Raw genomic sequence first — 16,068 nt, 5'->3', positions numbered from 1 at the left:
GGTAACTATGGTTACGGGGTAAATGGCCAATACCTTCACGTGCATGGAGTCGAGGCACTGGAGCAGCAGCTGGATGAAGGGATCCAGCATCTCCAGAGCTGACGCCTCGGATGAATTCACTTTAGATTTCTTCAGACTTAAGTGGAGCAACTGGAGGATTAGAATGTGGAATATTTAATGACTTGTAGCTTAAGAAGGTAAATCAAATGGTGCAGACCGCTGTGTGGGTTTGGTCACCTTGAGTCCGGCGTCCACCAGGATGTGCATGTTTGTGCGGCTGCTGACGGGGGCTTTCTGCCCCCCTCTCTTCGGCATCGGAGGCAGCAGCAGGCAGCTGGGAGGGGGCAGCCTGGGGTCAGGGGGCGGCTCCGCCGACGCTTTCTCTCTGGAAAAAACACACACACAAAGCAGCAGAGCGAGTTAGCCGCTGCCGCTTCAGGGTCGGTTTGAGTGTGGTAGCGTTAGCAGAATTGGTGGGGGGTCGTTTGGCCTACCGGTCCCTCTTGGTGAGCAGCGGCAGGCTCTCGCTGACCAGGCCGTGGCTCAGTAGCAGCATGTCCCGCGAGCTCATCCCGCTGTTTTCCAACAGACCCAGGATCAGCCGCCGCAGCACGGCCGCCACACGGTTACACACCTTCAGACGAGAGGAGGTCTCCAACATCTGGAGGGAGAAAAAGAAAGAAAAAAAAAATAAATAAAAAGATCTTTACAGCTGTAACCGGGGGTTTCAACACTTTTTCTCACTGCAAAATTCTAGCGCTTTTCAAGCATTTCTCAGCTAAGTTTTAGTTAATAAAAGTGAACTAAAAAAACCCAAAACAAAACGTTTCAATTTTTTACTGTAGATTCTACAGCAGGGACAAAGTAAAACTTAACATAAAAATATGTTTCTTAATGTCTCTTTCACACAACTTTTACACATGAGTGGTGTGAGGAAAAAACATGTAGCAACAAACAATTACCGTATTTTCCGCACTATAAGGCACACCGGATTATAAGGCGCACCTTCAATGAATGGCCTATTTTAAAACTTTTTTTATATATAAGGCGCACCGCATTATAAGGTGCGTAGAATAGACGCTACAATAGAGGCTGGAGTTACGTTATGCATCCACTAGAAGGCGCTGCACTAAATTTTGCACTGTTGCTGCACTGTTTTGTTTGGAATGTCAACAAAACAGTCCGACTCCGGTCAGCGAGGGGAGCCTTCCGTGACTGGGCCGGACGATGGTCACCCTTCTCCTTTCGAGCAAAGCATGTTCGTGGAGAACGTGGTGCTAAATGATCGGCAGACGACCTGATTATCAGGTCCGCAGGTAGATAGGTCAGACAAACTTTATTAACAAACCAGCATTCTGACAACTATCCCAGCATGCACTGCGCACTTCTTCTTCTACGGGCGAAAATGAAGTCGGCGACTGCTTACCGTAGTTGCTAGACCTGTTGTGGCTCAATATTGGTCCATATATAAGGCGCACCGGATTATAAGGCGCGCTGTCGGCTTTTGAGGAAATTGAAGGTTTTTAGGTGCGCCTTATAGTGCGGAAAATACGGTAATAAAAAATACCCCAATTCGATTTGCTTAATGTAAAAAATATAAGCAAACCTTTCATTCAGTTATACAGACCAAGTCATTGAGCCATTAGGAATAATAAATAAGGTAATTAACCTTCCTGCTCAAATTAAATGCTTAAACACAATATACCAGGAAAGTCACAAAAAATCTGTAAAAAAATGTTCTTGCTATGTTTTCTGGCCTTTAGCAAATAAGAATTACTTTTAGATTTCTGACTGACCTCAAACAATAAAATTGATTTAATTTCAGACAGTTTTAAATAAAAATGTCTCTTAGGTTTTACTATTTTGTTAAACAGATTCCAAATGTAAGCTTTTGATCAATTATATTGCACATTTTATTATGGTGCTTGATATTCAAACTGAACAGTTTGAATATCAAGCACTTTCAACAACTTTATGCACAAATAGAGCACTTTCCAAGCCTTTGAAAACACCTGCAAAATATTCAAGCCTTTTCAAGGATTCCCAGCAGCCGATCGAACCCTGAACACGACTAAATCCCGCCTCTTCCTGCTCGGATCCGCTCTCACCTCCTTCAGTGGCAGGACCAGCTTGATAACGCTCTCCTTGCTGCAGAAGCGCGCCAGCAGCTCGTACGAGTCCATGCTCTTGCTGTGTCGCGCCTCCATCACCTTGGAAACGATGCCCTTGACTTCCTTCTCCTCAGCGACGGAGCCAAACAGCTCGTTGTTGAAGATCTGATAGACAAAGAGCGAAAAGCGGTCATTTGGTGAGAGAAGAAGAAGAAGACAACTGAAGAGTTTCTATGTGGAATCTGGAGGTGGGAAGCTCTTACTCCGATCAGCATGCTCATGCAGGGGTCCAGGTCTCCGCTCTTCAGCATCGGGCTGATGGCAGACAGCAGGTGGTACACTGTGAACGTCAGCACGTGCAACTGGTTGGACGGAGGGCGGGAAACGGATGAGAGAAAAACCAAAAAGTCATTTTTTCAACTTTACTTCATATGCAACTTTGTCACATTCTGCCACAAAACGATACAGCAAGTACAAGTTGGTCAGAGAAGATAATGTGATTAGGGCCACAATAAGTACTAGTTGCACTAAATGGCAACTAGAACAACTAGGTCTATGAAGTCACAGAGGTCTATGAGGTCACAGAGGCCTATGAGGTCACAGAGGTCTATGAGGTCACAGAGGTCTATGAAGTCACAGAGGCCTATGAGGTAAGAGAGGCCTATGAGGTCAGAGTCCTATAATGTCGCTGTGGTATATGACGTCACAGATGTCTATGACGTCACAGAGACCTATGAGGTCACGTAGGTCTATGAAGTCAGAGGCCTATGAGGTCACAGTGGTCTATGAAGTCACAGAGGCCTATGAGGTCACAGAGGCCTATGAGGTCACAGAAGTCTATGAGGCCTATGAGGTCACTGTGGTCTAAGACGTCATAGAGGCCTATGAGGTCACAGAGGTCTATGAAGTGACAGAGGCATATGAGGTCACAGATTCCTATGAGGTCACAGAGGTATATGAGGTCACAGTGGTCTATGAAGTCACAGAGGCCTATGAGGTCACAGTGGTCTATGAGGTCACAGAGGTCTATGAGGTCACAGTGGTGGTCTATGACGTCACAGAGGTCTATGAGGTCACAGAGGCCTATGAGGACACAGAGGCCTATGAGGTCACAGAGGTCTATGATGTCACAGAGGTCTATGAGGTCACAGAGGTCTATGAGGTCACAGAGGTCTATGAGGTCACAGTGGTCTATGACGTCACAGAGGCATATAAGTTCACAGAGGCATATGAGGTCACAGAGGCCTATGATGTCACAGAGGTATATGAGGTCACAGAGGTCTATGAAGTCAGAGGTCTATGAGGTCACAGTGGTCTATGACGTCACAGAGGTCTATGAGGTCACAGTGGTCCATGACGTCACAGAGGTCTATGAGATCACAGAGGTCTATGACGTCACATGGGTCTATGAGGTCACATAGGCCTATGACGTCACAGAGTTCTATGAAGTCACTGAGGCCTATGAGGTCACAGAGGCCTATGAGGTCACAGAGGCCTATGAGGTCACAGAGGTCTATGAGGTCACAGAGGCCTATGAGGTCACAGAGGCCTATGAGGTCACAGAGGCCTATGAAATCTGCATTCTGCTGGTTACATTTACTTGAACTTTTTGGGAGAAAAGGTACTTATAAGAATAGTTTTACTGTACTGTACTTGAGTAATATTTCTTCTTTTCTGTTTATACGTGCTACTGTTTATATCCTTGTTTATTTTGTATTAATAAACTCTTATCCTATTTGAAATGTTACATTTCCCCCTATGGGTTTAGTGTGACCCCCAAAGTGAGCCAATGCCCCTGTGCTAAACTCTTATGGAGCCAGGGCTGTGTATCACAAAGCCGGTACTCAAAAAGATTGATGTTCAATCTATTTCACAGAGTGCTAGTTGCTTTTTAGCAACTAGCACAACTAGGCTATATACAGGTCTGGAAAAAATGAAGAGACCACTGCACTGAACCCCGTTGAAAACCTTCTGGTTATTTCAACAAATATTGATTTCTGAACTCTTCCAGTAGTATTGTTGCTTCTAAATGAATATAACCCTATTTTCTTTTTTGTTTTTGCATTATTTGAGGTTTGAAAGCACTGCATCTGTGTCGTTATTTTGACCATTTCTCATTTTATCCAAAAAAAACTTACTAAATTTATGGTTGGAATTTCAGAGACATGTTGTCATTAGCTCATAGAATAAAAGAACAATGTTCATTTTACTCCATCTATATATTAGCAGCTGGTTTCTGGTACCCACAACCGCCTCGTGTCACATAATGCAATTACGATGTCTGAGTGCGACTCCAACTTTTGCCTGACAGAAAAATTCAGCAAGAAAAAAAACTACATACAGGATTAAATAAATCTGGAATAACAAAATTGTCTGCAGGATTGAAGCACATCTGTGTGCTAAAATGGCCCAGTCAAAGTGCAGACCTAAGTGAAATTGAGAATCTGTGGCAAGGCTTTATAATTGATGTTCAATCTTATTGAGCGTGAGGAATTTCACAGAGAAGAATGGGGAAAATGTCCATCTTTAGATACACAAAGCTAGAAGAGATTGTAGCAAAATACTCTTTTTAGTGATTTTGTAAAAAAACAAAAAAACAATATGGATCCTTTTCGTAACTTCCAGATCACGTGCCACTTTGTGTTGGTCAATCACACAAACTCTAAATCAATGATTTTAATGCTAATATCTGCATGCGTTGCGTGTTCTCCTACCTGGTAGCCTTTGACCAGAACGCCCTGCATCTCTTTGAGTAGATACTGCAGATACCTGCAGCCCAGAGTCTGCATGATGTTCACCAGCGTTCCTCTCGCGACGTCGCGGATCTCCTGGAAGCGGTTCCTCAGCAGGACGCAGACCTTGATCAAGATTCTGGAAATAAAGAAGAAAGCGGACGCTATTAATCGCCCACGTTTCAGGAAAACCTCCCTGATTTTTAAGGGAAAAACCTGAACTACCCCGGGAGGTTGGCCTCCATGATGTGTGGAGGCAGAGTCTGCATGAGCTTGACCATGGCGAACGCGATCGGAATGCGCACCACCTCCTCATCCTTCACGTCTTTGGACCTCACCGCTTTGTGCTCCTCGTCACGCTTCACCTGAAGGGAGAAATAGCAATCTAAGCTTTCATTGCTGCTCGGGAGCGTTTCCTGATCCAGTTCCCGGTCTCTACCTTTGCAGTGAGGCACTTGTTGAGGCGGGGCAGCACGCTGTCGTTCACCGTCTTGTGGATTGCAGCCATCAGGGACTCCAGCTCCTCTCTGCTCTGGGGCAAGCCGCTGGACACAGGGGGCGCTGTGGGAGCTGCCTTAGCTGAAATTCTTGAAGCCGCTCGTGCGGCAGATTTGGTTTCCATGGGGACGCTGGCGGAAGCCGCCTTGTCGTCGGTCTCCATGGCTTCTTCGTCGTCGCTGGTGTCCAGCTCTATGGCCTCTGCCTCGTCTTCGACATCCATTGCTGCCGAGCTCTCGGCTGGGCAGAAATAGTTGAGACATTCATTAAAAAAAAAAACAAAACAAAAAAAACTTCGATATGGAATTACAACAGGTAGATAAAGGTTTAATAGAATTTATGACAGGTGGTTTTTGGATGAAATACATCAATGGATGCTGGACAAACTGATGGGTAATTGGATGGACAGACAATGGACTGAGGGAAGAATGGATGGATGGACAGGAAAAAAACATGCATGGATGAATGGAAAAATGGAAGATGGAGTTACAAGTTGAAAGAAGGATGAACGGACGGACAATATGATGGATGGACGGATGGATTTAAAAAAGAATGGATGGAAAAATGTGGAAAAGAAAGGATGGAAGCAAAAAAAATGGGTGGATGGATGGATGGATGACAGGATGAACAAAAACGACAGGTGGATGACTGGGCAGACGGATTTTTTGGTCTGTTAAAGTCCAGACCAAAAAAAGGATGGATGGACGGATGGATGGATGGATGGATGGATGGATGGATGGATGGATGGATGGATGGATGGATGGATGGATGGATGGATGGATGGATGGATGCTGAGGAACAGGAAGAAGGTGCATCTAGACGTGCCGAGTCTTCCTCCAGTAAACGCTCCAGCCTGTTTACAGATCGGATCTTTGCCGCTCCTCCTCTCACCTTCTCTGGCTCTGGCAGCCTCCATCTCTCTGCTGAGGGTCTGATGGTCGAAATGGAAGGCCTCCAGCACAGTGACCAGCAAACTGCAACGGGGAGCAAATAAATAAATCCCCCGAAATGAGCCAAGAAAAAAAAAAAAAACAGCTCTCAGTCGTCCAGCTCTACCTGACGGCCAGTTTCTGCTCAGCCTGCGACGTCTGCAGGATGTGGACGAAGTGCTTCAGGTAGTACAGGTATTTGGACCAGGTCAGCTTGCGGCACACAGCCCCCACCACCTCCACCGAGGCAGTCGTCATGTTCTCATGCTGCGGTGTGAAAAGTGGACGAGAGTGTTAAGGAAAAAAAAAAAAAAAACACCTGTAAGGAAACCTCGTTTATTCTCTGCCATCACCTTCAGCATCTTCTCGTCCAGCAGGGCGGTCATGGCGTACGGCATGATGTAGTTCTGAAGCGAGCGCGGGGTCATCGCCACGGCGCCCTCGGTCAGCTGTTTGGCAAACCTCCTGAGAGCGCGGGCTCGACGGTGGATCTGAGCGAAACGCACACACCCACAGGTCGGTTCAATGGCCCAAACGTGGGACATACAGGAGGAGGAGGACGGGTCCGTCTAATACCTGGATGTGCTTCATATGCTCAAAGAAGTCCGACTCCAGGTCGTTGTAGTCCGTCAGCTGCACCAGGTCTCTGAACTCTTTCTTAGTGGGGAAGTTCTTCACCAGACAGGCCAGAACGGAGGTGTATTCATGCTGGACACTCTGGAAAACAAAACAGAAACAAACACACAGAGAGAGAGAAAGAGAGATTGGATTCAGGGCTGGCGCTGCAGAAGAGGCAGCAGGCATGATATAACGTAAGATCATCTCAGTTACAAGATGAAAAATGTAGCAAAATGAAGGTTTGAACACTTTTCGCACAGTAAAATTCAAACACTTTTCAAGCATTTTCAAACACCAGCACTGTATATTAGAGATAAAAAAAATAAAAAAAAACAATGTATATTTTTTATTAGGACTATGAAAATTTTGACTTTAATCAAGCGTTAGATTACAGTTTGAACATCAAGCACTTTCAATGACTTTATATAGAAATCAAGGACTTTCCAGTCCTTGGATACACCTAAATGAAATTCAACCATTTTCAGGGATTTGAAGCAGCCAAACAAACAGCATCAACGGCACGGTTGAGAATTAAAGACACAAATAAATATCTGTTGAGAAATCCTTCACAAATGTATTTACTGCCTTAAATACAGCTATCCATCTGTCCTATTTTTGAATAGTTTGAAAGGTCTTGTTAAAGTCCAGACCAAAATAAAATTGAGAATCTGTCAGGACTTGAAAAGTAACCCTAATAGGTGAAGTCTGTCCAATCCAGATTAAAATGTCCGTCTCAGGAGGACTAAATCCAAATGCACATTTCACTTTTTGAGCATTCTGTTGTTAAAAAAAGCTTGAAAACCACTAAAGAAATGAATTGGATGCGAGTTCTTGTACCTCGGTCCTGCTGTGGAGCCCCTTGTGGACGGCGTCCAGGATGGTGTGTTGTATCAGATCTCTGTAGATCTGCACTCCAGCGCCGACGGCCGCCACCTGGCTGATCACTGCCGACACGCACAGGGTGGCGTTGTCTCCTAGTGACATGTCGCCGATCTGTGTTTAAGGGATAAAAGAATCACGTCCAGCTTAACGGTGTTCAGCTCGATCGCGGCGGAAAGTGTGATTTTAGATTTAGACTGGAGCGATGTGCCGCACGAACCTCATATGTGTGGAAGCAGTTGTATATGAGGACGCTGATGTAGTCCAGGTCCAGAGTTTGCATGTCTTTGACCCGCTTCGTCGCCTCTTGGAAAGCCGTCAGCCGCACGTCAAAGTGGATCTCATCCAGGTGGCGGCTGTCGAACGCGTTCAGCTGGAAAAGGTTTAGGCATTTAGACCAGCTTCGATACTCCTCAGCTCACGATAACGGGTAGAAAAGCTCACCTTTGTCGCTAAATCTGTGATGTACGTGAGCGAAGGGTCCAGATCCGAGAGAGTCTGGCAGCAGAGAAGAGAACACGATACCGATTTACCAATATCAGACGTAAACATGAAGAGGCAAGAAACATAAAAATGAATAAGTTGTTAATATATTTCTAGTAAACTTCATTGAATTTGTTAAATGATACCTGGTAAACGGTGGTGAGAGCCTGCCTGGGTAACTTCTTGTGAATGATGGTGAAGAGTTTTCCGAGTGGCTGCAGGAAGGCGGAGGGCTGGTCGCTCTGCCGCAGCAGGTTCTGGATGGTGGCCAGGAGGTCCAGCTCTGTCTCCTGGGACAAACATATCACATCCTTTAAGAAAAAAACTCTATACAACTAGAGCTAAAGCGATTAATCGTGATTAATTGATCGCCGAGACAGTCGTCAACTTATTTAGTAATCAATTAACCTCTTTTGCTGAAACATCATCACACTCAGTGCAAAAAAATATTTACATTTAAGATGAAAACCTTCTTAGTGTGAAAATATGTTCTATCCAGAACTCCACTAGTGGCAGTTTTAGCTTCACCCAGGTCAAATTCTGTGATAATTAAGACATTTACTATCAAATTATTAATTGGTTTATCTAAAAAAAATTTTTTTTAAATCAACAAATTAGTCTCTACACTTTATTGTTGTTAAAAGAAGCAAAAAGGGTTGAGCTTTTCACATGTTGATGTTAGGAAAATTGTTTTTATTTTTTTGATAAAGATGAATCTTTGCTACAGAGGATCAAGCGTTCACTAAAGGAATGCTACATTGTTGCATTTCAGGCAAGTAAAACTTCAAACATTGGGTTTTCCAGTGGTAGACCAACATACAGAACTGGTAGGAGTCTTTTCTCCACACCATGATGTTGCCGCCACCATATTTGGCATCAAAAACAAACATTTTAATGGAAATAGCATGACAAAACGGCCTATATACGCATATTGAGACAAGCAGTGTTGGAAGTCTCACCTGAGAGTTGTTGCCTCTCAGGAGGTAAGGAAGCAAAAGGTTGATGAGCATCGAGCTCTGTTCCTTGTCGCTCACAAATCGACTCACCCTGACAGAGAGAAAAAAAAAAATACATTTTTTATGCAATCCATATTGAACACCGAGAAACTAAAAAAAGGCTCGAGAGGAAACAGATTAAACAAACTCACTTGGAGAGGATGTTGAGCTCTTTAGCTACCTGAGCTCGGAATTTCTTCTTCTTGAGTCTGTCCGGGTTGCGAACCACTCCGCTGAAATACTGCAGCAAGGTGGTAATGTGAGGCAGCAGCAGTCTGTAGCCCTGAGGTAAGGATTCTGGAGAAATGGAAAATATAAAAACAAAGTAAATATTCCGCTTGGACAACGCAAAATTAAGGAGCTTCTAAGGGACTAGTTCTGAACCTTCTGTGATGACGGCACCCTCTGGAGGCTGCGGGAACACGCAGCCATTCACGACGACCTCAGACTCTGCTTCGGAGGCGACAAAATCTATGGCTGTTGCCAGAGACTCTATCATGTCCATCACCATGGCGACGGTGGCTGGGGATGTGTTTTTGGCAGACAGGAGGGCAAAGACGTTTAGGAGGATGTCGCACTCTGGGTGGTCCGGCCTCTGCTTGGCTAGGAGGGGGAAATACCTAAAGCGCACACACACACAGTGAGGCTCTTAAATGTTCGCCAACAATTCCTGATTAATAATAATTAAAAAGACATTCTAGATTAATACTCCTGAGAGAGCCTGACCTGGAGTTCTTGCACCACACGTGGATGAGCTTGAGCAGCGGTGTGGGGGAGTAGGGGCTCTCTGTGGGGAGGCGGCACACCTGAACACGAACAACGTCTAAACTTGTTAGCAAAACGCTGAAGCTTGGAGCGAGATCAATGTGACGGAGGTTTAAAAAATAATAAATAAATAAATCGAAGCGCACCTGAGGCCAGACGACAGCCTGGAAAACGCCGTCAATCTCATCCGGGGTGAAGGCGTACGAGTCGAACGCGTCGAAGAAGTCCTGGATCCTGAGGATACTGAGTCTCCTCAGGTTCTTCAGGGGGTTAAAACATCCTGCTCGAAGCTGGGAGGGGAAAGATGAAGGTTTTTAAGCGCGTACTGTGTGGAAACAGAGAAAACTAAGACAAAAAGAGCTTTCTTACCTGCTGTCTTTTGCCCAAGATGGTGGACAAGGAGGCGGTGACGCACAGCAGGATCTGCAGGACTTTGGGCAGGTACATGTTGATGAGGTGACCCAGCTTGTGCAGGACAACGTTGATGATGTTCAGCAGGCTGTGCTGACGGCCCAGAGGAAGGACAGCGGCCGTATCTGTGTCAGCTATGGCCCTTTCCACCGCTTCCAGGCAGGATCCTGAGGACCAAACAGTAGAGATGAGCGAACCGATACCAGATATTGATACAGAGTCTGTATCAGCAGCGATACTAGCGTGGTGAGATCAACGCTTTAGTTTCAGATTCTGTTTTGGAATTTTATTTTATTTTTGTATTGCTGTTTCTCAACTCCACCTCAAAAAAGATTTTGTATTTTTATTTTAGTTTTTTTTTTTTTTACTTGGAAAAACTTGCATACATTTTATCATGTTAATATGTTCTCAAAATATTTTGTAGACACCTATAAACTTTGAATTATTTAGTTAAGAAGTTGAAAAAAGGAAAATAAAACACAAAAAACCTCCTGGGACGATGTTGTATTGGGGCCATAAAAAAGACTTAAATTTTTTCTGATTAATTTCAGAAATTCTGTCAAAAAAGAAAAAACAGGGAAACTTCAGACTTTCAAAAATCAAACTTTCCCTGTTTTTTCTGGAAAATTTCTGTGATTAATCCAAACATTTCTGAGGTTTTTTAAAGCAAATTTTTAGATTTTCAAACTCAGAAATTTCATAGTTTTGTCTAGAAAATTTCAGATTCTTTGAAGGAAATGTAATCATTTTTGTTTTTGTTATTCTATGTACAATGGCCCTAATACACTGTTGCAAAGGTCAGAAGTTTGAGGATATATCAAACTTAAATAATAAAAAAAAGTATCAGTATTGATATTGGTCCTGTATTTACTTGGTATCAGATCAATACCAAAATATGCAGAATTAAACAACCTCTGCCAAATGGATATTATGTTTACTCTTGTATTTAACAGCCAGGTATTTTTATTTTAAGCTATACTCTAATAAAATTGTTGCTACACAGTTTTATTAGACTGTGTAGCAACACAGTCTAATAAAGAACTTCTGAGTATGTTCTCAGAAGCTCACCTTGGCTGTAATGGCACAGAGGCTCCAGAAGCAGGTCGATGAACATCCCCAGCTCCTCTGATTGGCTCCCCGCCAGGAATCGCAGAATAATGGCGGACCGCGTGGCGGCGCTCGCCTTTCCCTGGAACTTACTGCCAGCTTTACTGCGCAGACGGCCAAACAGGATCCTGGTTCACACACACACATACAGATGTTATTTTTACAGCCAGTCGCATCTGTAAACCAATCACACTCATTCTTAATATAGCTTTTCCCACCTGTAAAGCAATATTTTATCAGTTTTTCTTTTTGTTTCACTTTAAAAATAAAGTCTACTCTTTCTAAAGCTAGCTTGTAGCTCGATCAGAGCTGCTTCGGACACTTTGAAACCTCACTTAGAACATGATGGGGTTCTGGAGTGACATAAATATTGTCAGATGCTCCTTTCCACTGTTGACATGTGGAGATCACCACGGCCTGATACTTGGGCCACTGCTATTTTGTTTTTTGTATCTCCTTTTATGCAGATAATACTGTAGATTTTTGCACTTCTATGCATCTCTTTGAACTAAAAAAAAAAGCCATCTTGAAAAATATTGTCTTAAGGATGTGAGCGTTTTTATAATGGGACCAGGGCCAACTGAGGTGACGCTCAAATGTCTCTGTAATGTCAAAATCGGTTGTTACTTTTTTAGGGCATTTTTTAAAGTACTGTACTTTTCATATATAAATCCTGCAGTGGAACTCCAATATATTTTCATTAAGAGTAGACACTCTGCATGTCTCACCTCATGAGCAGTGGAATCAGTCTGCCTCTGTGGGAAGCGTCGACTACTCCCGTTTCCTCGGAAATGTTGAAATGGATGATCTCCTCTTTGAAGTGTCTGTCATCCAGCAGCCGCTCAAGATTCTCCCTGCGCACACACACACACACGCTAAAGTTCAGAAAGAGGCAGAAAGCAATTACCCAGCATGAAGCCGGAACAAGCCAAACAGGTGGTATCAGCAGGTAAAAGAGCCTTTTATTTGCTGCTTTTCTTTTTCCCATCCTGGCAGTAGGTGACCGTAGTGAAAGCTAAATTAGCCCTGAATTGCTCTCCTGTCTGCAGCCTGGTTCAGTGTGAGGAAAAGGATAGCTTGATAGCTACAAGCAGTGGCCAAAAAGTCAGTTAGCAGCAGCAATTCAGTCAAGAGTGGACATTCCTGTGTCTGTAACCATAGACGCAGATGATGAGAGTGGCAAGCTATCAGAGATGGAAGCCAGGAAAACAGCCAAAGAGAAGTTCCTTACTTATAGGGGACGATGTTGGGGTCTTTGTAGGTCAGGACACACTCCAACGCCACACACTGGATCTGCTGGTCCTGATGGCAGAGCAGCTGAGGGCAAAAAGACAAGAAGGAGAAATCAGCTCAGTGATAAGACAAGAGAAAGTGTGTGAGCAAACAAAATGACTCAACATATAAAGTGTTCAGCTAATTATTTCATTGATGTTATACTTTTTGGCATTAAAGCTAATGCTAAAGCACTATTTAATAGAAAAAAGTTTTGTTTGTTCTTTAAATAAAATTCATTTGTGGGTTGAGCTTTCGCCTGTGAAAGATTTTTACAAATTCTCTCTGCCAATACCAGAAACATTTTTTTTGGTTAAAGCATTTTTTGCAGCTAAAAAATGCTTTAACATGTGGAAAATTCAGCCCTTTTTGCCTGACTTAGCATCAATACTGTCCAGGGATAATCTGTTAACTCTTTTTTAGATTAACTGAAAAATAATTGTATTGCAAAAGCTGCATAAATAGAGGTTGTTGTTTTTTTTTTTGACAGAAATTGAACCAGGTGAAGCTAAAACTATGTTGAGTATTAACCATTAATCGATTTCTAAATTAATAGGGCTGAAATTATTAATTGCTTTAATTGAGATTAATCGATTATTCAAATAATTTTCAACTAATTTAGCAATCTACTAACTGGAGTATAGAAATAAAGAAAAAAAGTAATTTGCTGAGAAAAATCCAACATATTCATCACAACAATTAAGTCAAAATTATACAAAAAATATAGATATTTTGCATCTGATAAAAAAACAAAAAACAGTTTGTTTGTAAAAATATGTTCCCCAAAACACATTTTTACAAACAAAAATGTGGCTTTCTTTTTAGCTTCACCTTTAGGCAGTAGAATGTTAATTTTTGTTGTCAATAAAAGAACTGCATTATTTGTTTATTTGCATCTTTTAATGTATTTCTTATATTGGATAAGAAAGGCCTATAAGTGTTAAAAATCTGTAGAATGGGTTAATTTTTTTTTTTTATCCGATTAATCGTCAGAATTGACGATTACTAAAATAATTGCTAGTTGCAGCCTTATGATTAATCGCAATGAATCTGATTAATCGTTTCAGTCCTACTGTAAAGTGTTGGGTACCTGGTTGTAGAGATCACTGAGGCTGCTCTCCAGATACAGAGCCCGAGGGTTGGTGAATTTGGTGAACACCTTCAAATGTGTTATCAGCTGTCTGGAAGAGAGAGAACGCTCATTCCATGAAAAAGCTTCACTTCTGGATCCTAAGCTCACATGAAATTCTGGGTTCTTACTTTGCGGCAGCTTTCCTCGGAAGCGTCTTCCTCTGATGCTTGGTATCCTCCTCCTCCAATTCATCCTCCTCCTCTTGTTCTTCTTCTTCTACTTCCCCCTCTAACCCCTCATGGACCGCTTCGCTTCTTTTCCTCAGGTCCTGAGTGGGTGCGACCAGCATGTCGGCGGGATAAAACTCATTCCTGTGGAAGAAATGAGCGTCACTATCGGGAACTCGCCCCGGAGTGTGAGAAACAATCGCCCGTTTGCGGCATTCCACCGACCTGACAAAGCGGAGCAGCAGGGGGCTCAGCTCTCGGCTCCGGGGCTCCACCCGGTCCGGGAACTGCACCATGGCTCGCCACAGCAGGTCACGGAAGTTGGGGAAGTCGGTTCTCTCGTCAGGGTCGGAGGTCAGCCGGAGCCGATCCAGGAACAGCACCCCCACGTCGCCGCTTTCGATGACGTCGCAGCCGGGCTCGGCTTGGGGGGCCGACTCTTCTTCTTCTTCTTCGTTGTCGTCGTCTTCATCGGTCACACCCAACTCCTTCTCTGTGGTGATTTTTATAGAGATTTTCAGATAGATCATCTAAACATAAGTGAATAATTATGAAGTGGGAGGAGAACTTTGATCTATTCACAAATAAAAATCTGTATTTATATTTTCGGACACCCTGAGTAAAATACTTTTTGGCCAACATCAAAAATACTAAAACACAGCAGCTCAGCTCTACGATACGGCGGTGGCAGCATCATGCTGTGGGGATGATTTTCGGAGGGAAATTCTGGAAAAAAGAGTTTAAGGCCTGAAAAGGCCTGAGGCTGAAGTTGGCATTCCACCAGGACAACAACCTTAAACATCCAATCAGAGCTACAACACAAAGCTTCAGATGAAAATGTATTCATGTATTGGAGTGACCTAGTCAAAGTCCAGATGTAAACCCAACTGCAGTACTGAAGCAGGATGTGAAAACTGCAGTTCACAGATGCTCTTCGCTCAATCCGACCAAGCTTGAGCCATTTTGAAAAACGACGAAATCCTTGCCACACCAACTGGATTCAGACCTTGACTTTAGCTAGACCATTTTACCAGTTACAGTTGCTTTGCTCTAACCCATTATAGCTCTGTGCATCTAAAGCCACTGTCCTGCTGGAAGGTGAACCCAGCTTTCTGTAAGAAAAATAAAATGACATCCCCATAGCATAATGCTGCCACCACTACTACGTTTATGAATGTGGATGGTGTATCCATTTCAATGTTCAGTGACATTTTCTTCACAAATTTTCTTAAATATTTCCTTCCTTCGACATAAATTTTGTGCTACTTTTTGTCAGGCAACAAATAAAAGATACATTGCAGTTTGCAGCTTTAGCAGAGTGAATATTTCTCCAGCGGGTCGTGAATGTCGCCCTCCTCACCTGCCAGCTCTGCCACCATCTCCAGATGTTCATAATAAACCCCCCAGAAGTCCTTGTTCTCCATTCCTCTGGCATGGCTCCTGAAAGAAGGACGAAGAAATGAGTGATTTAGAAAAACCACAGCCATCTACTGAGCTCAGACCAGAACAGCAGCTTCACAGTAAAACCGCAGACGAAGCGCTCGGTAATGCAGCGAAGGATAGAAGTATAAATTTGGTCGTACTCACACCACAAGTTCAATGACTGCATCCCACAGCGGCCTGAAGTTGACAAACAGCATGGCAATGAGATATCGCAGAGGGACCTGAAGGGAGGAAAACAGTATGCTGCCATATCAGACCTATTAGAATGTTAATTCAAGAAACACTTTTAATGTCCTTCTTCATAATGTTTTTTTTTTGGCAGGTTACAGATCTCTATGCTTTGCTGAATCACCAAGGAGTTTTATGATGATATTCTATGGTACTATTGTGATCATAAGAACTACTTCTGACATCTATTTTTACGTTACTGTAAAAAAAGGATGTGTCACAGTAATTATAGCCCCACAAACACAAACACCGCTCTTGATAAACATTCCCACTTGTAACATGCCTCTTTAGGACACCA

General features: G+C 43.3%; 1 protein-coding gene across 2 annotated transcripts in view; it reads right to left on the bottom strand.

The window, feature by feature from the left end:
* Positions 1-16,068, bottom strand: part of utp20 (UTP20 small subunit processome component) — a 28,896-nt gene that overhangs the window by 5,024 nt on the left and 7,804 nt on the right. For both annotated transcript variants that reach the window (XM_017302779.2, XM_008401281.2), the window contains exons 19-48: positions 15,687-15,763; positions 15,460-15,539; positions 14,325-14,592; positions 14,061-14,243; positions 13,891-13,981; positions 12,760-12,845; positions 12,257-12,382; positions 11,490-11,656; positions 10,380-10,588; positions 10,157-10,300; positions 9,972-10,051; positions 9,630-9,865; positions 9,398-9,542; positions 9,210-9,297; positions 8,397-8,540; positions 8,212-8,265; positions 7,988-8,140; positions 7,726-7,881; positions 6,847-6,987; positions 6,624-6,761; positions 6,398-6,537; positions 6,233-6,315; positions 5,283-5,581; positions 5,069-5,208; positions 4,826-4,982; positions 2,375-2,473; positions 2,109-2,276; positions 495-661; positions 238-385; positions 34-150 (exon numbers count right to left, since the gene is read on the bottom strand). In XM_017302779.2, the coding sequence (XP_017158268.2) occupies positions 34-150; positions 238-385; positions 495-661; positions 2,109-2,276; positions 2,375-2,473; positions 4,826-4,982; positions 5,069-5,208; positions 5,283-5,581; positions 6,233-6,315; positions 6,398-6,537; positions 6,624-6,761; positions 6,847-6,987; positions 7,726-7,881; positions 7,988-8,140; positions 8,212-8,265; positions 8,397-8,540; positions 9,210-9,297; positions 9,398-9,542; positions 9,630-9,865; positions 9,972-10,051; positions 10,157-10,300; positions 10,380-10,588; positions 11,490-11,656; positions 12,257-12,382; positions 12,760-12,845; positions 13,891-13,981; positions 14,061-14,243; positions 14,325-14,592; positions 15,460-15,539; positions 15,687-15,763 (4,284 nt within the window). The remainder of the gene's footprint in view (positions 1-33; positions 151-237; positions 386-494; positions 662-2,108; positions 2,277-2,374; positions 2,474-4,825; positions 4,983-5,068; positions 5,209-5,282; positions 5,582-6,232; positions 6,316-6,397; positions 6,538-6,623; positions 6,762-6,846; positions 6,988-7,725; positions 7,882-7,987; positions 8,141-8,211; positions 8,266-8,396; positions 8,541-9,209; positions 9,298-9,397; positions 9,543-9,629; positions 9,866-9,971; positions 10,052-10,156; positions 10,301-10,379; positions 10,589-11,489; positions 11,657-12,256; positions 12,383-12,759; positions 12,846-13,890; positions 13,982-14,060; positions 14,244-14,324; positions 14,593-15,459; positions 15,540-15,686; positions 15,764-16,068) is intronic.

Source organism: Poecilia reticulata, chromosome 23, assembly GCF_904066995.2.
Source record: "Poecilia reticulata chromosome 23, P_reticulata-male-v2, whole genome shotgun sequence".
Taxonomy (NCBI): Eukaryota; Metazoa; Chordata; class Actinopteri; order Cyprinodontiformes; family Poeciliidae; genus Poecilia; species Poecilia reticulata.
This window is presented reverse-complemented; position numbering and strand designations above follow the sequence as displayed.